General features: G+C 38.6%; 1 protein-coding gene and 1 non-coding gene across 4 annotated transcripts in view; both read left to right on the top strand.

The window, feature by feature from the left end:
- Positions 1-26474, top strand: part of TNIP3 (TNFAIP3 interacting protein 3) — a 98188-nt gene that overhangs the window by 34420 nt on the left and 37294 nt on the right. For 2 of the 3 annotated variants that reach the window (XM_054485138.2, XM_054485139.2), the window contains exon 1: positions 23167-23207. Coding sequence is in view for 1 of the 3 variants with exons in the window: in XM_063664065.1 (XP_063520135.1) it covers positions 10239-10359 (121 nt within the window). In the remaining 2 variants the exon portion in view is untranslated. Of the gene's footprint in view, positions 1-10238; positions 10360-23166; positions 23208-26474 lie in introns of those variants that run through there. The other variant, XM_063664065.1, reaches the window with a different exon arrangement.
- Positions 102-208, top strand: LOC129035914 (U6 spliceosomal RNA). The gene has a single exon (XR_008502403.1). It is a non-coding gene; the product is annotated as a U6 spliceosomal RNA (small nuclear RNA).

Genomic DNA, 26474 nt, shown 5'->3' with positions numbered 1-26474 from the left:
ACAGAGCATATAGGAGGAAAGTTATTGGATGTAAGTCTATTATATAAATGTCCAACAATTATTGCAACTTAAAAATCAACTTTATTAAGGAATAAATAATTGTGCTCACTTCAGCAGCACATATACTAAAATTGGAAGAATACAGAGGCAATTAGCACGGCCTACATGAAAGGATGCAATGCAAATTTGTGAAGCATTACATATTTTTAAAAAAAGTTTTAACATAAATGAGACAAAGGAAATGAGCTACAATTAATTATTACTCACATGTACACCACAAATTCTCTACACCCATACCCCTTCTCCGGAACTCAAAATTCAAAATGAAAACCTTGCGGAAAAGCTCAAGCAATCTCAGAAACTATTTTCGACCTGAACTGAGTGCAGAGTGCCCTCTAGAGGCATCATTAAATCAATGCAATCTTTCCAACGGCAGATGAACTGTTTAAAGCTCGATAGACGCTTTTCAGAAGCAGTTCTCGTCAAATAGGTAGAATTACCCTACACATAATAACAACTGATCATGATTTGTTTCAGCATATTTTGTACCATCTCAAACAAAACTAATGCAAAGGATCTGACAAAAAGTGACTTGCGCTTTATCAGCTACACGAAAGGACTGGGAACGTGCCATCAGAGATGAGAAGGGACATTAACGCTGTCCTATGACATTTTGTAAGCTGTTATGACGTCTTCCAAATATTTCACGCAGAAAGAATGTCTTCAATAATTTATTCCATTATTTCTTAACATTCGTGAACACCACAGACAGTTCGGGCGTCGATTGAGATTGGCAAACTGCTTCAGCGGTCAGACTTGACTTGGCTTGGCATCTCTTTTGTGTATGCACACGAACTCAAAAGACTCTGGTGAAGTAGAATCAAGACTTGTAATCATGTCTTGAAAGGAAATTCCAATATAGATGTGAAAAAAATTCACATTTAAACTGTTGTTTCAAATAAATGTTATTTAATGATTAAATAGAAAAGTAATGCTTTTCTATTATAAAATTTTTAGATAGCTCTTAAATATGTGGTATCTAAATAACTTAATATGCCAGATATACTCATAAAAATTATGTCTTTCTCACCACCTTTGTCATAATTTCCAAAGATTTGAATAAAATTATTTTTATCAATGGCTGTGTCTTAAAGAAAAAGTCCTTTCAAATATTTGTCCCAATGAAACTCAGCCTTAACAATATTGGTTTGAGTTGAGAGAATAATTTTAAGATAGTAGTGTTTTGTTATATGATAATAATCTTTACTTAAATACATAGTTAATAAATAACAATGAGATACTAGGGAAAATTATTAGACATGACTCAAAATTTAGTCTTCTCATATTCCTAGAGAATGTCTCAACTTGGAACTGTACCTGTCTAAAGTTCAGGTAGAGATTTGAGAGAAACATTTTGACAAGTTAAAGGACAACTATAGTTGACACAGGATGTGGTTACATGAGGTGAATGTATCAGACATAACTTATATACTCTACTTCGTTTTGCAACATAGACGCAACTGTAAAATACATCATTTAAATGTTCTTGTTGAGATGCCTATTTCCAAGAACACTAACAATAAACTACATAATTTTTCTGTGCATGTATAGCTAGTTTAACTTTGTTCTCTTCCAGGTGTTTATCAATAAACCCATCTGAGTGTATTTCTACGGTAGAACAATGGTGCAAAAGCACTAACAGGTGATATAAATGTTAGATCAAGTGCCAGGTTTTTCTTCACCTAAATATAGGGGCTCAGCCTTGTTCATAAAGTTGATTAGGAGCCAATGTTTCCTATTCTCTAAATCTTTGATTGTGCATTCCTTATAGTCTCTGCTTCTTCACGAAAATAGAATTTCAAATAAATAAAAATAACCTTAATGACAGCATGCCATACTAAAATAATAATAATACTAACAAGAACAACAACAAAAAAACAAGGAAGCTTCCTTCTGTTGACCCAAAATGTTATTAAGCTATGTTCTCCCTGTGTCCCTGTCTGTCAGAGGGTAAATTTTGTGTAATTTTCAACTTTGGAATAAACGGTAGTGAAAGTAACAGCGTTTGACCCTCTTTTTAGTTTTGTCCTTTTTCTCTACTAGGGTCCTGGCTCCCTGGGTAGAAGATCACATCTTAGCATAACTTGGTCTTCCAGGCTTACCTTACCCATGAAATCTAATGTGACATCATTTTTCTTTGAGCTTTTATGAAGGAACTCTCTGAGAGTTTGTTCGGGGAGTATTGAGCTCAACACTTACCTTCGGTTAAGGTTCTACCCTTATTCGTATTTATTTCAAGTATTGGCCTGACTACAGCTTTAATTCCAGGGAACTTGGAAAGGACTTCTGAACTCCAGTACACCTCCAGATCCCTGCTCACTGACATTGATATTCTATGGCTTGTAGCAGACAAGTGTGTCCCCTGTTATGCAACTCAACTATTAAGCCTTTGTCAGCCCCTTTTCCCAGAAGTGGATTTACTGAGGCTGAGAAGGAAATACATAATATGGATAACTTAGATAGAGTGCATCTGAAGAAGACAGGGGACCAACTTGCACAGGACTTTTTAATGGGAGCTTCTCCTCTTCCAATTCAGATCTAGTTATTCTTGTCAATTTACTCTCTTGTCAGATACTTAATAAGTATGTGAGGCTCTGAAAAATACAATGATTAGGCTCTGTGAGGCTCTGAAAAATACAGTGATTAGCAGGCTAAACCTGTCTCTGCCTTCATGAGGTTTATAATCCAAAGGATACTAAATATGAGTAAACACGCCAGGCAAAAAGGCCAAGATGTGCATGTATCAGAATATCTTCTGTTAAAACACTGTTTTCAAAAGCTCTATATTCTGTTTTAATCTGTCACTCTGTTTTGTGAATGAGATTGTTTCACCCATGCAGAGCAGTCCCAAGAAGAAGGCCAAACCTATGTCAGCAGGATGCCTGTAGGAGGATGTGGTTTCCACACAACTCTGTTCACTCCTAACCTCTCATTGGGGCTAGCACCAGCACCTGCAGCCGCGCTCTATCTCTGCTCCAAACTGGCTCCTCTGCCTGCACGGTCCTCCTGGGCACAGCCACAAGAGGTTTGGATCAAGTTTGTGGCATCAGTATAGTGAGCTGGCACATTACAAAAGCAGGGAGGAAATAAACAGGGAGCTAGCCAAGAATGCAGATTGAGGGCAATAACAGAGCCCAGGTTTATAAAAAACATTCCCCACCCCATTCTCTGGACTTTCATTTCAGACATGCAAATACAATTCTTCGATATCTATTTAAATTTTTAAACCACATAGCCTTGGGTAAAACTTCAGAAATGTTCCTTCTTGTCCAAGGAAAATGTTACTTTCAAAATTCTCTCAGCAAACCCTCTCTCTTCTACTACACTCTTAAGCCACAGCTGTTAATATTTCCAATTACTCAAGTAATTAAGACACCTGAACTCAGTCATCTAAAATACACATACACAGAGTAATTTATGAGTCACTTGTTTCTTCCCAAAATCACCAGGAGCATACTTAGAGTAAATCATAATAACAAAAACTAAAACCTAAAAATTCCTGCTTGATTAGCATCTTTTACACAACACTTCTCATTCTGGGTCACCCAGATTCCTGATGTTTGAACATCTGGAAGCATTTCCATTATAGAAGAATCTACTGTCAATTCTTCCTTTTCTCATATTTGAAGATGAGCTTTGTTCTCCAGGGTCTTTCCTGAAAATAATGGTTAATGACATAAGATCAAAGCAGAAAATGTGACCTTGGCAATGGACTGGGAAGAAATGTGGCATTTGAGGTAGGCGAGTGTGTGGAGGAAGAAAGAACGCTAACATCCTAAATTCTTATTCTGGTTTTGCTGTCTATCACTTAGCCCCACTGAGCCTCATTTCTTTGTTATGTTAATACAGGAGGTCAATTAAATGATTTTTCAAGTTATTTCTAAGACTGTGGTTATGTGTTTTTCCTATTGAATGTAATTATTTTCCTCTAGAATTTACACTACTTGCCAATACTAATGAGGCAACCATACCATGTAACCATAAAAACCAAGTCTGGTGGTTTGGGGTCGCATGCTCACCAGGCATCATTAGTGTCAACTCAAAATTCAATGGTCTTAAAGTACTGATATCCAGGGGTGTTAATGTATACTTTACAAAAAGTTAAAAACATGATGTTCATGCAAACAAAATGAACCCATGTCCAAGGTTTTATTCAATGTATTAATTAATGAGGTATCCTCAAACATGAGACAGCTCATTTCAGGAGCATTTGAGGAGCTGAGTATTTATAAGCAATTTAGTGGAGAAGTGTTAAAATAGGATGATTAGATACAAAACTGCCATTCAAGGCAGTAAACCATAACCTTTTAGATTATCTTCTCTACCAGATAGGATTCTTCAAGTTTAGAATCCTATTGATTTAGGTTCTAATCAACTAGTAAAATTTAAATAAACAAACTTTAGATAAGCTCATTAAACAATGACATTCAGCAACATATTGGACCCTTTAGATAATTTTTTGGAGACTTCTGTACTGGAGACCTTTGAACAAGTAACAAAAATATGAGGGTTCCAAACACCTGAAAATCATTGATCTCTTCCTGTGTCCTCTCTGGCTGCTCACAGAGATTACAGGGCAGATGGTTATTTCCCAGTGTTAGTCTGGGAAAAACAGTTCACAATAATATATAACTTAGGTGAAAGTTTTTTTTTTAAGTTTCGTTGTCAAATTGGTGAAATCTACTATCCTATTGATAAAATCTAATTCATATTAATATCATTTCTGTTTAATTTCTATGTTGATTTATTCTTGTGAGTGAAGGGCAGGGAGGAAGGAGATTTCTGTCCATGTAAGTTTAAAATAAGCTGTGAAGAAGCCAAGACCCAACAGGTGTTTACTGAATTTCATTTATTTCTGTCACTCTCACCTCAAACTCTTAGCCTAATAATATTGCCTCCATAATTCTCTTTTCATTTATAATGTAGTCAAGAGTTCGCCTTAAATCAAGATTTTAGTAATAGTATTTGGTTCAAAGAGTCATTTCTGAATTTTTATAATTCCTGCATGTTTAAAAAAAAGGAAAGAAAGAAAACATAGTAAAAGTGTACTCTTAGACCAAAAAAAGTAGTCACCTGTGAAAGTAACTAAAGTTGGATCAGGGCTTTTAAGCTTTTGAGAAGTCCAGAACTTGCTAGAGACCCTATCTTCAGGAAAAGACGATAAACACATAGCACACATATTATTTTGTATTTAATTTGATTGAATCCCATCCATGGACTTTGGTCAAAAATATAAAAGATAGACCTGATCCTTATATCTTATCTCCCAAGCCTCTCTGAACATCTGACTTTACAAATCAGCTACATTTCAGTTGGAGGGACCTATAGTTGTTTTCTTTAGAACTAGAGCAGAAATGCCTGTCAAAATGGAAAACCTAAAACAAATTCTTTGGAAATAACATAGCCCTCCATGGTCCTTCTTTATTAACAATGGCTGAGGTCACTAAGATCCCAGATGTAGAGTAAAAAGTCACAAGCTTCAGCATGAAATCTTACCCTGCTCTTCATGAGTCAAGTGACCTGGGAGAAGGTGTCTAGCCTCACTGCTTAGCCTCACTGACGCTCAAGCTTCCTATTTGAAAAATATGTATGAGTAAGAGGTAGGGCCCCGTGCAGAGATCAATGGAGCCATAACTCTCAATCAGTTGAGCAGATTCTTGGAACAGATCCCAAGGTGGGAACAACTATGTACCCACAGAACTAATGCAAGGATTATATAGGATCTGTTCTATTGGTGTTTAAAAGTTTGGTACGGTGTTTTTTTTGCTTGCTTGTTTTACCCTCAGGTCATAGTGTTGTGTTAAGAGCACAACACTGTTGGATGCAATTATTAAGTGATCTCAAGAAAAAAGGAGGATTTTTCAACTTTAATTAATTCTGCCTCTCAATTGTCAAGAATGTTGAGCTTTATAGGAAAAAATGAACTTTGATAAGCACTTTCTTCTGTGAAATAAATCTAGGTCAAATTGAAATTTATGAAACATAATGAATTTCACTAATTCAAAAGAGAATGTAAAATATTTTCATGTACAAATTCCTACATTAATTAAAGAATAATCTAAAAGTTTTCCTAAGAATGTTATAAAGCCCAAGTAGGTGACATAATTCTCATTTATTTGAGGTGTGACTAAACTTCTTGAGAATATTTTGAACCCAATGAACATTTTTTGTGCTTTTCTTTTCTTTAGGGTGGTATACTAAATTTATGGCTCCTACTTTCCAAACTTGTTTGATAGAATGTTTGGTAACTATCCCAGACCCTCAGAATAATAACAATAGTATCGATCACTGAGCATCTATGGCATGCCTGGCACTGTGCTAAGCATTGTACATATGCATCACTAATCCTACTGTCAGCCTCACAGCATTACGTTGTTTTCCTCTGTTTACAAAACAGGCCAAAAAGCTTCATAGAAGCTAAAGGACTTACACTAGGTCCCACTGTTATGTTCAACTCTAAAAGCGTGTTGATTTTCTACTGCATCACAATGCTTCTTTCAGAGGGTTCATATGCAAGTTCTGAGGCATATTCATTATAGTGACAGTGATGATGTCAATCATATTGGCAATGAGAAAAGACAGTGAGTGCAAGTCCTTACCGTGCTACAATCCCTGGAGCTCCACCCCTCCTGTGTCCTTTCAGTTCCCAGCTGGATTCCTGAGTGCTCAAAACCTATCCCTCCCACAGTGGTCAACACTGACGCTCACTCTCTCCATAGGTGTGACCAAAGCCCCCCACGTCTGGTCACCATCATATGGTTCTCTTTTTCTTTGCTGCCACTTCTCTTCTTTCCGTAGTGGCTGAAGTTAGTGAAGCTGTAGTCACCACGCTCAGTCTCACTGTGCGCCAAGCCCAGAAAACCACTATCCTCATGAGGGCCCGTCCCTCTTTGGTTGTGGTCCTGAGGGGCGTGTGCTGAACCAGGCTCACGTGAGAGGACGCAGGGCCCCAGCTCTGAGGCTGATCCTTCACCACTCTGTCCAAATGAAAAGGGAACAGTAACTGCTGGCTTCTAACATGCTTGACACTGAAGTTGAAACAGTTTTAACAGTGATGACTGCATGTGATTATTTCTGCGAAAAGTCAGTACCTTGAAATAACGGATACTCAATTGTTGTTTAATATCAAAGAACACATATAATACAAGTAAAAAAGAACAAGGCAGCCATGAGGGCAATACCAGCTGAGCCTGAGTGTCCATTCTGAAGCTGCTGCTAGTGTTTCCTTGCTTACCGATTTGTGTTTCGACTCTATCAGTCCTATGAGTTTGAGTTTATTTACACACATTTTAGATAAGCACTTAATTTATTGGTTAGATTTGAGTTAATAATTAGCTATTTTGAGTTAAATCTCATCCTGGAGTCATATTTATTCAATAACAAATCTTTATTGATGTCCTACTGTGTGCTAAGAGACTGAGCAGTGAATAAACACAGACAAAGGCCTTTCCTCTTTCCTGGGACATAGATGGGGCAAGGGAGGAGAAAAGTAAACAAATAAGAAATCAAAATAATAAAAAATTCAAACAAGAAAATAAAACAATTAAGGGACAATAGTGGGACAATGATGGGGCTGAGAAATCTAGTTCAGATAGGTTAGTCAGCAGAGGCTTTCGTGATAAAGTGACATTTGAGCCAGCGCTGAATGAAGTGGGAGAGCAAGTTTTGCAGAGGAAGAGCAAACACCAAGGCCTGGAGTGGGAACTGCTTGGCACGTTCCATAAAGTTTGACGATGCAAATGTGTCTGGAAGAAAAAGAGCATGAAGGAAGAGAGTAGAAGGTGAGATTAGAAAGACAGCAAGAAAACGAGATCGTTTGAGGACTTGTAGATGATGATGAGTTTTATCTCCAAATGATCCTGCCTGGGATTGAAGTGGCTCAGTAACTTTTCTGTCACAGAGGGATGTAGGACCAGAAAGTCTTGTGACATCTTGGCAGGCCAGTCTGGTTCAGAATAGGTCTGAAAGCTGCCTCAAGAGCTTAACATTTAGACTAGTCCAATTCTGTTGCTACTTGGGAATCTAATTAACCTGAAGGATTTAAGGCAGTTACTAAACAAATTTTGTGACTTTCTTCCTCACAGGTTTGTGGAAAAAAACCTGAAGATAGGTCCAAACTCATTGTTATGCATATGCAACATTTTGCACCATGAAGGATTTACCGTAGACCCAGTAGCCCATATTTTACAATGGGATCATAAATGGCACATGATGTACAGATATTTCACAGCCTGAAAGAAACAATATAAATATGAAAGTCAAGGTGCATATGTAGGGATTTTTGATTATAGAGAACAGAAACCAAGCAAAGCTAGCTTTAAAAATAATGAGAGAGAATTCATTATAATGACATGGAGTGTTTCACAGAATCTAAAAGCTGGAAGGTAGTCAGGCCTTAGAAGGGGCTGATTCTGAACTAGGAAATTGTCAGGACTCTCTCCATCTCTCAGCTCTGCATTGCTCTACCCATATGCTTCATTCTCAGCTCGCTCCAGACACAGAGGAGAATCCCACTGGCCAAACTGGGATCAGTTGTTTACTCTTGGTCCAATCAGTTATAACCAAAAGGCAAGTTCAAGTCATATCAATGGAAACATGGCTGTCAGAGCCTACTCCTGTGAGCTACTCTCAACAAGCGTGGTGGATTGAGCAGACAATTCTAGCAACCTCTGCCATAGAGGCATTTGATTAGGCCATTCATCTAGTTATTTATTTTATTTGGAGACAACTTTGAGAAGTACTCCTGCAAGAACTCCTCCCTCAATCCAAGAGGTTATTTTCAGGGGGTGAGATATGATGAGGCAGGCAAGAAAATATACATATATAGGGAGAGAAAGAAAAAAAAAATCACACAATTAATGCATTTTTCCTTGTGAGTTGTTTTTAATGAGAAAATTTCTCCATTATACCAACATCATATAAAGCAGTAGTCCCCAGCCTTTTTGGCATCAGGCACTGGTTTCATGGAAGACAGTTTTTTGATGGACTGGGGCAGGGGGTAGGATGGTTTCAAGCACATTACATTGATGGTGCACTGTATTGGTATCATTATTATATTGTAATATGTAATGAAATAATTACATAACTCACCATAATGTAGAATCAGTGGGAGCCCTGAGCTTGTTTTTCTGCAACTAGATGGTCCCATCTGGGGGTGATGGGAAACAGTGACAGATCATCAGGCATTAGATTCTCATAAGGAGCAGGCAGCCTAGATCCCTCACATGTGCAGTTCACAATAAGGTTTACACAACCTAGACCCCTCGCATGTGCAGTTCGCAATAGGATTTGCGCTCCTATGAGAATCTAATGCCACTGCTAGTTTGACAGGAGGTGGAGCTCGGGGGGTAATGTGAGCCATGGGGAGGGGCTGTAAATACAGATAAAGCTTTGCTCACTTGCCTGCCTCCCACTTCCTGCTGTGTGGCCCTAACAGGCCCCAGACTGGCAGTGGGGGTTGGGGACTCCTGGTATAAAGGAAAAATAAAAATTTGATTTGAGTAGGAAGCTCTGGTTTAATTTTGGTGTTATCAGCTAATGGCCATGTGACTGTGAGCAAGTCCCTCTTGGAAGCAGCTGGACTAGATTCTCCTAAGGGGGCTTCCAGATACTCTTCAGCTGTAATATATTATTTCCATTTGGTGGCAAGTAGCTGCTTAGGGATTTGTTTTCAGGTTAATTGAAGACATACAGCAAAAATGGTTGAGACAGACTGTAGAATTCTACAGGTCTGAGTTTGATCTTGGCCCTGCCGATGTTTCAGTTTGACTTCACTTAAGTTAGTAAGTTAGTTAACTTCCTAAACTCAAGTTTACTTACCTGTCTAATGCCTGGGACAGCGACTACTTTAATAGGTTGCTTTGCACATTGAATAAGAAAATGAATGAAAGAACCTGGCTCACCGTGAGTGTTTGATTCAATTCTTGCCATTGTTCTCAGACTGAAAATTCCTAAACTTGTCCGTATCTTCCTTTGTAAGTGAAAATTAAACTCTAATGCTCTTTCAAAGTGCTCTCATGGCATGGACTAATGAAAACATAATGAGATTAGAGTTTGGGAGATCATAGAGGAGTATCATACATAAATAACACCTCCATGTCATCCATAAACTCACTCTACGCCTGAATAATTTTTAATTACCTTCGTATAATGTAACTTTCCCATGTCTTTCTGGGCAGATGTGAAAGCATGGAGCTGGACAAAAAAATCCAGGATCTGATTGAGAGAAATGCTTCTCCTCATCCAAAACGGTTCACCCCAGAGGCCATGCCAACTCACAGAAATCTATGTTCTCCGAAGGTAAGAAAACACCTTTTTTCTCCTTATCTCAATGTACCCTTCAGCAGTTTATTCATCAAGAAGAATTTGTGGGGACAGTCCCCAAGTCATTTACAGTCAGTCATGTACTTCCTTGTCAGCTGAGAGGATAAAGCGAAGCAGTATAAAACTTCTCTCACACAGCCACTTCCTGTTACTAAAGAAATTATTCAGCAGAAGAATTTGCGGGCACTTTCCAGTTTAAAGTGTCCAGGCAGCTGTGACTACAAGAAGGTGAGGAGATCATGCTACTAGAAAGAATGTTTAATGCAGGGACGACTCTTTCCTGGGAAGAAGTAACCCATTTAAATTGGGTTACCAAAATCAGCACAACTCATGTCGATGATTTTTTGTAGTTGTTTTTGTTTCGTTTTGTATTTTTGTAAGAAAAAGCAAGGTTTCACTGATTAAAGGAGTTGTTTGACTTTGAACTTCTACTCGTTTCAGGGTATTTGTCTATGGTGCTTTATATAAGCAAATAAAATTCAAGGGTAGGCTCAAGCTAGGAATTTTACAGATGACTTTCTTGACATGCATCCTATGACAACATGAACTCTTAAACTCTGTAATCCTCCCAATTAAAAACTATCTTTCATGATTCTTACTAAAAAAAAACAATTTAATGTGAGTAGTTTGAGAGCACGGCTGGCATTTTAAAAAGTAATTTATACTTCTTTTTAAAAATAACATTGGTTCTTCTTTCTAAAGATGTTCTTACTCAGTGTTCAAAATGTACATGGATAAACACAGAAAGCTATAAAAATCATGTAGAGACAGATACACTGTGGAGATAACGGAGCGTGGGCTCCCTTAAACAAATATTTACTTTTATAACTAATTTGCATCCATAAATTTGTTTCTTTTTTCTTTTAAAGGAAATCCTAGAATTGTATAGGCCTCAGGCTTCACTAAACATAGAACTGCCTCTGAAACCAACAGTAGGCTCACCCCCTATAGAGACCATCTCTTAGCATTTGGGATACCTCTGTGTTTTACACACACACACACACACACACACACACACACCTGTCTTGTTAACTTACCCTCTTCGCTTAATATGCTGTGGATACTCCTGTACCTCTTTCTTTCATTCATGTCATGAACAATGTTGTATGCTTTCTGCATTTAGTCACTTTTTCCTGTCTAAATGCTAAATGGCGAGTTAATGGGTGCAGCACACCAGCATGGCACATGTATACATATGTAACTAACCTGCACATTGTTCACATGTACCCTAAAACTTAAAGTATAATAATAATTAAAAACAAACAAACAAACAAACAAAAAAACTCACTTCTTCCTGAACAGGTTGTCTTTATTTTTGGAGTTACAGATGAATGTGCACTAATGGTTAAGAGGTCAAATAAGGCCTCTCTCTTCTGTTTTCTTCTGCGCTTCTCATCCCAACTCCAAGCCCTCACATATACACCTCTAACTCCCAACTAGAAATGTATTCCTTCATGGAAATGCATGCTTTTCCCAGCCACCTTCTTGTCTAAACTCAGAAAGAAATTTCATGGTGACAATATCATTTCCCTCTGGTACCCTCATCCTCATATCCTCCCATTATCATCCTCTAAGACCCGTTTGCTCATGACTGACCTTCCTTGCAATTCTGTTCATTCGTCTTCTTGGTTCTCCTTTACATGGTAAAAACCTCTTCTAATCCTTATTACCATCCTCTTAGCTACAGGTTATGTCTCCTTTTGGGACTTCATTGAAACTTGTGTCTCTCTCTCTAAGATACTGATTCTCCTGTGACCTCATTGAGGAAATTTGCTCATTCTCCTGCACTTCACACTTCCAGGCAAAGGGCAGCAGATTCTTAGCTGATGTTTTCTATTTCCTTTGTGAAGTATGAGATAAAGACATCTACAGAGACTGAGAGGGTAAGAGGTGAGACCCAAGGCTTAAGGGAATTGGGGAAGATATGAAATGACTGTTGGAAGGCAGGGAGACAGAAGAGATAAGTAAAATGAAAATGAGTTGCAGAGTAGTAGTGAGGACCGAGTTGAGTCTGAAAACCACCACTGTATGATAAGACCAATGACTTAACAGTGTGGGGGTTCCTGTATCTCCAATCTCTCCATCACCTCTCACCAGCTCAAAATATGTACCGTTCTCCTCCACTTCAAACATATATGAGACCCCATCTTATTTTATGGGTAATGTTTGAACTCACTCTTACACACCGTAGCCAAGCTCATTGATCACAGCATCCAAAACTTTCCCTCTCCTATCACACCATTAATAACCTCTATCTGGATAAATCCAATGGTCATTTTGCATTTTACTTTTCACTTGTCTTCTTATTTGCATTTGACACTATTTAGTCATTCAATTTTCTTAAATTGTCTTACTCCTTTGACATCTAAAAATTTTTTTTTGAGGCGGAGTCTCGCTCTGTCACCCAGGCTGGAGTGCAGTGGTGTGATCTCGGCTCACTGCAAGCTGCGCCTCCCGGGTTCACGCCATTCTCCTGCCTCAGCCTCCCGAGTAGCTGGGACTACAGGCACCCGCCACCACACCCAGCTAATTTTTTTTATTTTTACTAGAGACAGGGTTTCACCGTGTTAGCCAGGATGGTCTCAATCTCCTGACCTCGTGATCCACCCGCCTTGGCCTCCCAAAGTGCTGGGATTACAGGCGTGAGCCATTGCACCCAGCCTGACATCTATAATATTAATTCCTGGACACCCTTGCCACCCCTCCCCGCTTTTTTTCTCTGGTCTCTCGTTCTCACTCACCTTCACTGGCTTCCCTTACATCACCTGCTTGTGCTACATTAGTGTTACCCAAGGATCTATCCTGGTCTCATTAAACTACAAAATATATGACAATGACTCCAGACACGTGTACTTACTAAACATGGAGGGCTTTTCTACATGTACTTTCTTTCCACTCAGTCTTTCCTGAAGTGACTTCAATATATTTCCTGCTATATCTGCTTGTCATCCCTCCCCCACCCTGGCCAGCACACAAACATTTTCTATGCTGGTGAATGAATCACTAGGCACCCAATCATCCAAATTTGGGGGAATCCTGGATTCCTTCAGGGCCACCATGCTGCACCACTCAGGTGGCACCATTCACAGAATAGTGTCATCTTTCCTTCACTCTGGGCCTTTCCTAAGGGAAGGTCTAATCTGCCTTTATTATATCTTTGGAATTTTTTCCTTTTCTTCATTCTATCAACATAGATCTTACTAATGTACTTAAAACCTAAAAGTGCTTAAAACTTAAAAGTAGATCTCTTTACATACATCATTGAATCCAAATGCCTTTGCATCATATATACGTTCCTCCAAGATACAGGTTCTGCCACATTTAGAACAAAACATTAGAAGAAGGATGTAATACTTTTTGGGGTAAATACATATTGGGGTAAATATTTTATTTTGTTTTCTACCTACAACAACACTTAAATATGACTGTCTTTATCCACATTTTCCAGATAAGGAAATTAAGGCTCATAGAAATTTTAAAACATGGCCTAAATTCACAAAGTTGTATCAGGATAGAAAGCCAAGTTTGTACATATTTTTCCTGTAGTGTTTTAGTGTCTTCTATATATTCTGCTATTTCCCAAAGGGCACCCTGTGTTCTAGCTACCCATAAGCCTTTAACAAACCATGAAGTTTCCTGGTTTGTTATCATTTTCCAGCTATCGTTTCACATGCTGTTTACTCTTTCTGGAAATCCTTGCTTCTTTGCCCATTCGATGAACTGCCTTTTTTATCCCAATTCAAACCTTTCTCGTTTTGAAACCTTTTCACCCTCTCTAGTCCCACATGGCGTTACTCAGCCCCGTCCCTGCTTTGTCCTACATCTTTATCTTCTTTATATGTCATTTATAGATTTTATCATTTTGTTTTTGTGATCACTTATGTATCTATGTGTTTTCTCTCATATGGATTATGACAGACTCATGGATTTCTTGAGGATGGGGTATAAAGTGTTCCATGAAGGTATAAGGTATCACAACATAGAATTTTCTAGGAAGCAACAGTAGTAAACAACTTGTTTGGTTTCATGAGACATGGTAACACTGAATACATAATCAATTTATCCCTATAATTCCCCTACAAGTAGTTCTCAGAGTCTGTAGGGGAGTATCAAATGTACACTCTTAAGCTTAATCTCTCAGTTCTTGTATGGAAGCTACCATTTGGTCTTACCCATCCTGGTGTCATGAAGTTATTGACTGCTGAAAGTTTTCCGGTGCTCAAACTGTCCTTGCTTCTCAAAGTTTGCTGTACCACTCTCAGGAGCACCATTGGGTACCACTCACTGTGCCAAGTGTCCTCAATGTGGAATACGTCTTCGAGAACTCCAAATGCAACCAAACACTATTGCTCCTGCGACCGAGGTGAAGAAACTTCTTCTTTTCCAACTTTAGCTTGCACTTCCAGTGTTTACCAGAGGGTCACAGTCCTTTCGGTTTGTCGTTGTTCAAGTTTTAGCTGCTGTGTATTGAGCACCTACTCTTGGCCAGCATTTTGCAAAGTATTTCTATTTATTAGCCCATTTCATCTTTACCCCTCTACAGTTGGGGAAACTGGAGTTCAGTGCGGCTAAACAAATTTCTCATGATTGTGCAGCTAATGGGATTTAGATTCTGGACCTAAACTGAAATCTGTCTAATGAAAACAATTGCCCTGTACTTTCTACTTTTAATTTTCCCTCCCTCACATCAGAGCTATTTGAAGACTAGACCAGAGCTCCAGCTGGTATCAGGAACGATACTGTCATCAGACTAACTCCTCCTCTTTGAGCTAAAAGCACCACACTTGGATCAAGCCACTGTGACTTGATTCTCTCCCTCGGGTAAATTCTCCCAGAACAGCCCCCAGGAGTCTCCATTCTTTATCCCAATAGACCACTGGCATATCCTCCTCAATTGTCCTCTGCAGGTATTTCAAATATTTGATTCTTTGAGTAAACATGGTTTAGTTTCCAGGTGGAATCCCTGCTGAGCTACTATTTACACAATAGCACTCTGCAGAAAGAAACCCTATATTCAAAACAAAACAAAGACCTTCACATTTTTGCTGAGATATTGATAGAAAGGGAAAAAATATAAGAACATTTATATTTGGCTAACACAAGGGTGAGCCAATGGCAGGGAGTGAGGAAGGTTTCTCTCGTTTTCACACTGAATGAAGTTAGCCTAAGAACAATAAGGTAGATTCCCTTTCCACGAGCAGGAAATTGGTTTCTTTATGACTTTATGGGGTGTGAAGGGTGTGACTGAATAAAACAGATATTATTTAGTGAAAGAGCCTGAGATGTATGTCAAGTTCCCTTTTTGTTCAACTACTATTGCCAAGAATATGTAAAGAAGAATTACTATAAGAGAAATGAACAGACTGACTCACTGCTTTGAGGAAACAGAAAACCACTATTGATGAATATGAGGAACTCCATGAGCATGAAAGTGTGCTTTTATATTCTGGGAGAGTTGAAGAAGTAGAAAGTTAGTGACCAAAGGTCGTTTAAAATCTTGTAGGCAAAGGAAAAATAATTGTCTAAGTGAGAATGACATTAAGATTCCAAAATGAATGTTAAATGAAAGTTATATATAACCAAGTTATAGTCCAAGTACTATGAGAAAATTATGAAAATAATATATGAATCTGCAGTCATGTATCTTCAAATATAAAAGAAAGGGACAGGATGCTTGAAATGTATTTCTTGGACAAACAAATACAGTTCCAATAATGCTTGAAAACAAGGATGAAACCTGGGAGTGAAAGGGAAAAGTGCCCAAATTTTAAGCAGACCTGCCAGAATTGAGTTTACCTAAAAGCCCATCCTGTCTTTGAATTCCATTGCTTCTGATTTTAACTTAGAGGCAGAACTAGAAATGGGCTTTTAATGACTTTTGATACAAGTTAAGGGAGGAACTCCCAGTGGCTGGGGACAAGTTCTAGACCTGGACACTCTTCCCAAGGTAAAAAGCATTGAGAAATTTCTTTGGTTGGTTCAGAGATTAATATATACTAATGACACTTCAAAAGATTGTGAGGGAAAAACTTCTTGCAAACTACCGTAAATTGACACATGTTTTCTGTAACCACACTGTAGGGAAAAAAAAAATCTGGCTTTCCTTTTCTTATTTCCCTTTTTTGAAAGCTGTTTTTTTTTTTTTAATCAAAATCTTGTTTTCTTATCCGTACAATGGGTTGTGATAATTATACAAAGTGAGAGAAAGTGCACTCTGTAAATAGAAAGTGCTAAACCAACACAACACTATCATCATCATCATCATCATCATCATAATGCTAGTAGGATGAGCTTGAGCTTCAAAATTTTCTTTAATGGTTTTCTCATACAATAACTGACTTCTTTGAATCTCATTATCTAATTTCAAAGGTTGTAGCTGTGGAATGTTTTGATCTATTTTTTCTGCTAGAAAAAAAATGTTGCATTGTTGTGTGAGGATCTGTTTAGCTTTCACTGGGAAACCTTTGGATAAAAAACCTGGCTGAAACCAGGTTAACCTTTGGATAAAACCTTTGGATAAAAAACCTGGCTGAAACCTTTGGATAAAAAACCTGGCTTTGGATAAAAACCTGGCTGAAAAGCTCTGCCTGCAGGTTCTCAGGCAGTGAGGAGCCTGTCAGATCAGCTGCTGCACCTTATGGCATTTGAAGCTCATTACTGGCAACATGGGTGAAGTTATTTAAATGAGCCATGTATCTTTCTATTATCTGTAAAGCTTGGCTATTCTGATTCTGAAAGTATTATAAACCCTCCAAATTAAACAGATTAGTGGATAAATAGGCCAGGTTGTATTTCCCAAAATATCGCCATAGAGTTAATTTTATCCCATGGTTAATTTATGACATATTTCTCCTTCCATTCATTACAAGGATTTTTAAAGGATTCCACTCTACATGAATATCAGGCATAAATCCAGACAAGGAGATCTCACTGCATATGCCCAGCTTGAACTCTATTTCTAATAAAGTACACCACCAGACAACCCAGGAAAACAGAGACATAGGTCTGTGAACTAAAATTGGATCCTAAGACAAAATAATTAAAACTCATAAAAATTAAGGGAGAGAAAATATTTCCCTAACTTTTGAAAGCCACCCACCTGTTGGGCAGAAATTTCTATACAGGACAGAAGTGGTGCAAGGGGGGATATATACTGAGGCTCCATTCTTCTTGATAAATAAGACACACTTTTGAGCAGGATGCTTTCTATTTACTCAGAAGTCATCTGTTCTATCACTGGGAGAATTTGTCCCATGTTCCACAAAAGAAAGAGTCACAGAAAACTGGGAGATGCAGATTGTCTTTTGGAAGATGTAAGCAGTAGGTAGAAGAGGATTCTCTCTGCCTCAGTGAACACAGCAGTCCTGGCAGCTCTAGTTTGGGTCAATGGTGTGGGCAGGGGTGCAGATGACAACACTGGGAGGCTTGGTGGGGGAAGCAACCAAGACTTGAAGTGAAAAGTGGCATCTGTGTGGAAATTATAAACGTTAATTAGAAGAATATAAGTCTTCCTAGAACCCTACAAAGAGAAGAAAAAGAACTTGAGGTCTCAGGGTTTCTACTGAATGGACACTTAAAGCCAAAGGTATTATCCTTACTTTCGGAATTATCAACCCACCTTTGTCTTCTTCCAGACTTGCATGACTTCAGCAAGTAAATCTGAAGACGTTTTGGATAGGTATTCCTTTTAATGTAAGAAGAAGAACAGCATAAGCCTGTGGGTTAAGAAATGTGTAAACTCATGACAATGTTAAGGAAGCAAAATATTGGGCTTGAGAGATACCATAAATAACATGTTCATAAGAGTTATTTAGCAAATGTGTTCATTATGTTCTTGATCTGTTTAGCTTTGTGACAGGATGTGGATGTCTCCTAGGGACATCTCAACCCAAGCTGGGTTTTGGAATCTAATGCATCAATAAACCTTCTTTCTTAAGTAAGCCTTCTTGTTTCTAGTTTGATTGAAAATATTTCTGAATGGGTATGGGAACAGTACTAGCAAAATGGACACCGTGAGCTCTTGCTGAAGAATGTTCATGTCATTCTCATGTCTGCCTTCTAGATGAAATGTAATAAAAACGCTTTTTACTTTATTTTGTACTTGTGGGGAGAGTGAGGCATAACTCACAAAGTATGTAAATATGTTTTCTTATGGGACTCTAGAATAAGCAGCAAAAAAAAGATCAATTATTCCTTTTTTTTCCAGTGAGGAAGATAGCTATTCTGATTTCTTTTTAAAATAAATGTTTGTCATTAAAACTGAGTTAGTAAATGTTTGCAATTTTTTAGGCTAGCATATTGGGAGATTTTTTTGAGTCAGGCTTATTTTCAGACAAAACACTTCTGGTATGTGTTCCTTGTATCACCCATGTTTTGAGTCCTCACCATAGCCTTTCCATATACCTACATCATCTTTATATGCACATGTTGTTTCTTAATTTTTTAATTTTGTTTATTATTATTATTATTTTAGAGACAGGGTCTCGCTCTATCACCCAGGCTGGAGTATGGTGGGGCAATCATGGCTCACCATAGCCTCAACCTTTTGGGCTCACGCGATTCCCCAGTCTCAGCCTCTCAAAGTGTTGGGATTATAGGTGTCAGCCACCATGCCTAGTCTCTTAATTTTTATAATTATAACTTTTGGTATTTAAAAATAGTGTCTAAATCTATAGATACAGTGTTGAAATATATTGCCTCAGGAAGAAGGTAGTTCTCTTTCACCTGAAGTATCCAAGCTAATCTGGACAACCCCTTGGCAGGAATGATGCAGAGAAGATTCCATCATCAATGGAGTGGTCCCCTCTAATGTTCAGATTTTATATTCAGAAAGCAGAAAATATAACTGAGATGTACCTTTTGCTCATCTTCATATTCTGGTACTTAGCACAATACTGGGTCCACAGACAATAATCAATAAGTATTTAATATAAGAATGCATACATTGGTCAGGTGCAATGGCTCATGCCTGTAATCCCAGCACTTTGGGAGGCCAAGGCAGGTGGATCACTTGTGGTCAGGAGTTTGAGACCAGCTTGGCCAACATGGTGAAACTCCACCTCTACTAAAATTACAAAAAAATTAGCTGGGTGTGGTGGTGCACACCTGTAACCTCAGCTGCTTGGGAAGCTGAGACAGGAGAATTGCTTGAACTCAGGAGGCAGAGGTTTCAGTGAGCCAAGATCTCACCATTGCGCTCCAGCCTGGGTAACAGAGACAGATTCCATCTCAAAGAAAAAAGTGCATACATGAATGAAGGTGAAGTCAACACATGAGCAAGTACAAGAGAAAAACAGAGTGATCTGCATTGCTATAATAATGGATCAGCAGCTAATTTCCTTCCAGAGAAAATAATTTTTTTGATAAAAAACTCAAACACAGATTACAGTTTTAAAAGGCTGAATTTCTCTTTTCTAACTGCTACAGTTTTTGAAGGCTGAATTTTCCCTTTTCTGGCTACTACAGTTTTTAAAGACTGAATTTCTCTTTTCTGACCACTAATTCTATTTAGGAAATAGAAATTAATCTCTAGGCATGCTATGGTGGGAATTTGTTAAGATTTTGTTTGGATACAACGTCAAAGGTCAAGCCATCTCATACCTATCCCTCAAAAACGCTTAATTCCCATAAAACTTCCCTGAATCATATTCCTAATGGCTTAGGCTCCTGCAGTGCTTTTCCATCATTGGTAAATGATGTCTCCTGCTATAATTTTTAGGTGTGTTATTTACGTCTACCCACATAGATAAAAGGTTCTTTGGGGGAAGTAAACCAGGAAGACTAAATGAGCTCTGACATGGGTTCAGCCACCCACTTGTCACATCATAATTGTGAGCAAGTCATTTGCCATCTCTAAATTCAACTTTGTCCTCATTAACATTAAAGCTGCCTCTTCTTACGGGGCTGTTATGATGTTCAGATTGAGGCAAATAAAGTATTTTAAACCACATAACTCCTTAGTACAAAATAGTAATTTTCTTTGTTTTCGAAACTAAATTTAGTTCCATTCTAGGACCTCTAGCTTGTCCTTTGGAAAATAATTTATCTAGTTGACTGCAGAAAATTTCAGTCACTTCAGTGTTTTCTCAGGCAATTTATATTTTCTGTGCAGTGGTATGCAAGAATTATACCCTGTCCCTTCACATAATGGTACCTAGGGATTTGTGGAACAGATTTTGTGAAATAATCTGGGTAAAATAGGGTTGCCAGATGTAGCATATAGAAATATAGGATGTCCACCTAAGTTTAAATTTCAGATAAATGGCAGAATATTGTATGAGACAAACATACAAAAAATTGTTGTCTATCTGAAATTCAAATTTCACTGGATATTCTGTATTTTTCTGGCAACTTTGGGGTGGAGTCATCAGGGTTACAGTGATCGCCCATCTGACACTGCCATTGGCACTGATGTAGTCTATCCCTTATGGGTTTTTTCATTGACCTATATCCTCACTGGCAATCACTAAAGCTTCCAGGTCACTCAGCACATCTCTAGTCCTTAGGGTCATGTGGTAAACACTACATCCTCCTCAATTTGACTCTGAGGCCTCCTCAAACCCTCAGTTAGCCACTCTTTCATCCTTCCCAGGAACATAGGAAATTTCTGGCTCTGCTTCTACACCACTCTAAGGTTGAGTTGCCTCAGGACCTCTCTACTTAGACAAGTCATAAGGCCATGGTCACAGCCGTGTACCATGGTGGTGTGGAGAAATTCTCTTCAAGGCTTGTACCTTCCCTGGACTTCACCCAGTGAGTAAGTCTGGAGCTGACTCTGCTCTCTGATGTTCAATGTAAGCAATTTGGAAGATGACAGATGAGTACCTAGAAGTAGGGGAATAGGGGCCAGGTGTGGTGGCTCATGCCTGTGTAATCCCAGCACTTTGGGAGGCTGAGGCAGGCGGATCATTTGAGGTCAGGAGTTCAAGACCAGCCTGACCAACACGGTGAAACCCCATCTGTACTAAAAATACAAAAAAAATAGCCAGGCGTGGTGGTTCATGCCTGTAGTCCCAACTACTTGGGAGGCTGAGGCAGGAGAATCGCTTGAACCCAGGAGGCAGAGGTTGCAGTGAGCCAAGATCGCATCACTGCACTCCAGCCTGGGTGACAGTGTGAGACTCCATCTCAAAAACAAAACAAAACAAAACAAAACAAAAAGTAGGGGAGTAGGGCTCCATTTCCTCATGAGAACTGAGAAACTTCCAGGCAGTACTCTTTTTGCCTGATTCATTTTCATTTTCCTGAGGCATGAAACCTTTCTCTTCTGGGGCAGATGGTGAAAGTGGTAAGGACAGGTTACACTGACTCTTCATCTACTCATTTGTTTTATCAGTTATTCTTGGTATAAGTTTTTATGCCTTCATTCAGACTTTTCCCCTAACATTTTATCATGAATATTTCAAACATGTAGGAAAGTTGAAAGAGTTGTATGGTGTACACATATACCCACCACCAAAATTCTTCCATGAACATGAACATTTTACTCTACTTGTTCACCATCTATTCATCCATCTATCCACCCCTCTTTTAATCCATCAACTCATGTAACTTTTTGAGGCATTTCAAAATAAATTGCACAAAGTAAATTAGCCTAAAATCTTTAAAAATTGTTTTGAAAACATTAGCTCTTGAAATTCAAAGGTTTGATTCTCCAGATGGTGTCTAGAGTTTGGAGAGTCTATTTTGAAATGCAAAGACCAAACAGGGGCCGTTCTCCTCTTTTTATTCTATGACAAACTTAATCTGACAAAAGATATCCCTTACTGGCAAGGCATGATGGCTCACGCCTGTAATCTCAGCACTTTGGGAGGCCGAGATGGGCAGATCACCTGAGGTCAAGAGTTTGAGACCAGCCTAGCCAACATGACGAAACCCCAACTCTACTGAAAAGTACAAAAATTAGCAGGGCGTGGTGGCAGTTACCTGTAATCCCAGCTACTTGGGAGACTAAGGCAGGAGAATTTCTTGAACTCGGGAGGCAGAGGTTGCAGTGAGCTGAGATGATGCCACTGCACTCCAGCTTGAGCGACAGAGCAAGATTCCTTCTTTAAAAAAAAAAAAAAGATATCTCTTACTGAGCCAAGAAAGAATTAGCTACATAAAACAAAAGAATAGTGTGTGTTTTGGGGGATCATCAGTTAATACTTCAATATGTTAACTTATAAGATCTTAGAAAGCACCATGAAAATGTAGAAAGTATCATTAAAGACAACAGTTCTGCCTTTTAAAAATTTTCCCATAGCATATCTAATTATATTATTTATTAAATATTTATCAAAATCTAGTAAAAAATTTTAAGAGACGTTTGTATGAAGGCTAAAGAATATTGATCATGTAACCAAAATAGGATAAAGTAAAATATTTGCCTATAAAATGAATAAAAAGAAAATACACGGAAACAGACCAGCTCTTTAAACATGTGTTAACAGTCATACCTGATCATTTCTGGTTTGGAGGCAAAGCCTATAACTTTGTGTATCCCTGTGGTCATTGCGTGTTCTGGATTGTGTTCTGAAAAGCAGGGGTGTGCTATGATTTTTGTACTATAGATTCATACATAAATGGACTCATTCAATAAAAATGTATTGTACTACTCTGTACCTTGAAGATACTGTGGTAGTTCCTAAGGCTAAAATGATAAATATCGACCTTATCTTCAAGAAGCTTATAGCATCTCAGAGAAGGTACATCAAATTAACAACTGCTTTACAATAAGTGCTAGAGTTGATGCTTCACAAAGCACCATGAGATCATAAAGAAGGAAGTAGCTAACTCCACTCTGGAGGACCAGGGGAGCCTTCACAGAGGAGCTGATGGTCAAGGTGGGTCAGATTGTTTACTGCTTTGTGGGGCACTCAGAAATCTTTAAACATGGATTTCACGAAGTCTGCAGTTTCATAGAGGCTGCAGACTCGTCAACAAAAGTCAATTTGCCTTCTAATGTATCTGATGTGCCCTAAAAACTAAAAGTGTATAATCAAAACAGACTGCAAACAACCTCACTATATTGCATAGGAGCATTGTTTCAGAGTTCCAACCAGGAGGGACACTAGCATATATCCTCCAAGAGGCTATGGAATCTGTGACACCCCATCCCCTGACTCAGCTAGTTCAAAACCAGTTTTAGGGGATCAAAGAGAGGTGATTTACTAGTTGGAAGCCAAAAAGTTGAAGTTTCTGATCTTTAGATCCCTTATAATCTCTTGAGAAGATGTATGATTTGGGAACACTATACATTTGTTTTGGGGTAAGGAAGGCAATTTGTATGTGTCTGAGTCCCATATGAACGTGCACAGGCACTAAAATGGCACTGCTTTGGGCTCAAGAAACACAGAGTGAACACAACACACAAAAGTTGCTATCATGGAGTTTACAACCTAGTGTCGGGAGGCAATCAACAAAAAGAAGAAAAAAATTTAGTGCTATGGAAAAATAAAGCAGGAAAGGTGAATGGAAAGTGCTGGGGTGGAGAGCAATTTTAAATTGGGAGGCCAAGTAAAGACTCAATAAACAGATGTCACTTACACCATTACCTGTCAAAGGTGAGGGGATGTACCATGTGGACATATAGGGAAAAGATAGTTCGAGGCAAGAGAGAACAGGTTCAAGGGGCAACAGTGTGGCCACGACATGGTGCAGAATGGACTAACAGAAGGATATCAAGAATGAGGTCAGAGAGGCCTGGGCTAGATTGTGCAGGACCTTGCCACTATAAAGAGTTCTGCTTTCTTTCTGAGTGACATGGGAAGCCACTGAAAGGTTCTGAGCAGAGGAATGACATGAAATGACATTTTAAAAGCCTCACAGTGGCGACTGTGTTAATAATGGGGAGGGGAGAGTAGAAGCAAAAATAGAAGCAGGAAAACCCTTAGGTTATTGCAGTAATCCAGCTAAGAGATGATGGTGAGTTGGTGTCAATGCAAAAATGCCAATCACCTTGCCCAAGGTCACATAACTAGCAAGTGGTGGAACTAGGTTTGACATACAGTCAGAGATCAGTCACTGCTGGACACGCTCTTAAAAATGTTCCTATGAATAAAATCAGGAAGCAAATATTAAAGTCCTCATTTTGAAAAGTTATTAAAAGGCATTTTTTTTTTTGAAAAGCTGTGGTGGGTGCATCATTCAAGGCCAGGAGTTCAAGACCAGTGTGGGCAATATAGTGAGAGCACATCTCTACAAAAATTTAAAAGATAAAAATAGCCAGATGTGGTGGTACACACCTGTAGCTACTCAAGAGGCTGAGGCAGCTGAATTGCTTGACCCCAGGAGTTGGAGGTTACAGTGAGCTATGATTGTACCACTGTACTCCAGCCTATACTACAGAACAGAAAAGAAAAAGGCCAGGCATGTTGGCTTATGCTTGTAATCCCAGCACTTTGGGAAGCCGAGGTGGGTGGATCACAAGGTCAGGAGTTCGAGAACAGCTTGGCCAATATGGTGAAACCCTGTCTCTACAAAAAAATTAGCCAGGTGTGGTGGTGCATGCCTGTAATCCCTGCTACTCGGGAGGCTGAGGCAGGAGAATTGCTTGAACCCAGGAGGCGGAGGTTGCAGTAAGGCGAGATTGTGCCACTGCACTCCAGCCTGGGCGACAGAGCAAGACTCTGTCTCAAAAAAAAAAAAAAAAAAAAAAGAAAGGAAGAAAAAAGTGGTAAGTTTATTTCACCTTACCACTTGCTTGTTAAACTGAGAAGTCTCCAGACTTTTGTGGCAATGTGCTCCTCCCCTCCCTGGATATATTTTCAAAAAGCCTACAAAATGTTCAGATAGATTGGATACAGGATATAAGAGAAATAGGAGTCAAGGATGACTCCAAGATTTTTGATCTGGAGAATAAAAGGTGTTATTAATTGTAACAGGGAAGGCAAGTTTTGCAGGGAAAATCATAAACTAAGCTATCCTGATCAAACAGGTCAGGTGAAGAAGGAGGTAACTATTATGCATAAGAGCAGAGATGACAATTAAGCAATTAATACAGGAGTCTCGAGTCCAGGGATATGGTCCATTCCTAGTGCTCCTGGTGAACTGATTGCTAAATATTCTGATTGTCACAAGCTGTTAAAATAAATATTTTGATATTACTTTTGCTAATGTATATTAACTGCATTGCGGTTTCCAATCTCTCCCATTTAATACATGATGAAATAGAACCAATTAAAAAACCACTTTGATCATGTAATTCCTCTGCCCAAAGGTCTTTAGTAACTCCATATGGCCTATAAGGTCAACATTTCTTAATCTGAAATTAAAATCTTTTATGCTTTCACCCAAATAAACTTTGAAAATACAACATGGACCCTACTCGAGGTAAACTGGATTTTTCAGAATCCTTCATAATTAGGTGCCCAGTTGTGTTCTGTTTCTTACTTTGCTCCCTTTACAGCATTTATAGCTCAGCTTTCACTCTCTATCAAAATCCTATCTACCCTTCAAGGCCCAGCAGAAACTCTGACTCTTTCCATAGCTATTAAAGGTGAGAATGAGCACTCTCTCCTCTGAATTCTTACAGGCCTTATTGTCTCTATCATTCATTTCCTGGTTTTCATTTACTGTTTAGGTTTTCAAATATGTATATATATTGACATACACACAGCCACACACACGTATTTATGTGTGTGTACATTTCATCATAAGCAGGGAATTTTTGCTTTTGTTTTCCTTTGGAACCCACACAATGTCAAGTACAGGGTGAGTGATGCATAAATTGTGGATTTCCCTTTCCTTTTGTCACATTATTTGTTTCATAAATAATTTGATTGATGGTCCTATCTTTAAAACCAAATTGTTATTACTATATAAGCTCAGATAGCAACTCTAGGAGAAGGATACTATTACTATCCCATTGTATAAAATGGAAATTGAGCCTTAGAGACCTTAAGCATCTTAGATGACCAAAGGCACAAGCAGTGAGTGGCAGAGCCAAGCTGTGAGTCCAGATAATCTAATTCTAGAGCTAAATCTTTTAGTCATTCCTAATCCTCTCTTTCCTACCTACATAGCACATACACTTAAAAATTCATGCAAATAGATTCAGGAAACAAAGAAGGTTTTTCAACTCCCATTGTAAAAGCATAAAAAGGGAAAAG

The sequence above is a fragment of the Pongo pygmaeus genome, chromosome 3, assembly GCF_028885625.2.
Source record: "Pongo pygmaeus isolate AG05252 chromosome 3, NHGRI_mPonPyg2-v2.0_pri, whole genome shotgun sequence".
Classification (NCBI taxonomy): domain Eukaryota; kingdom Metazoa; phylum Chordata; class Mammalia; order Primates; family Hominidae; genus Pongo; species Pongo pygmaeus.
The sequence above is the reverse complement of the archived record's forward strand: the minus strand, read 5'-3'. Positions and strand labels throughout refer to the sequence as shown.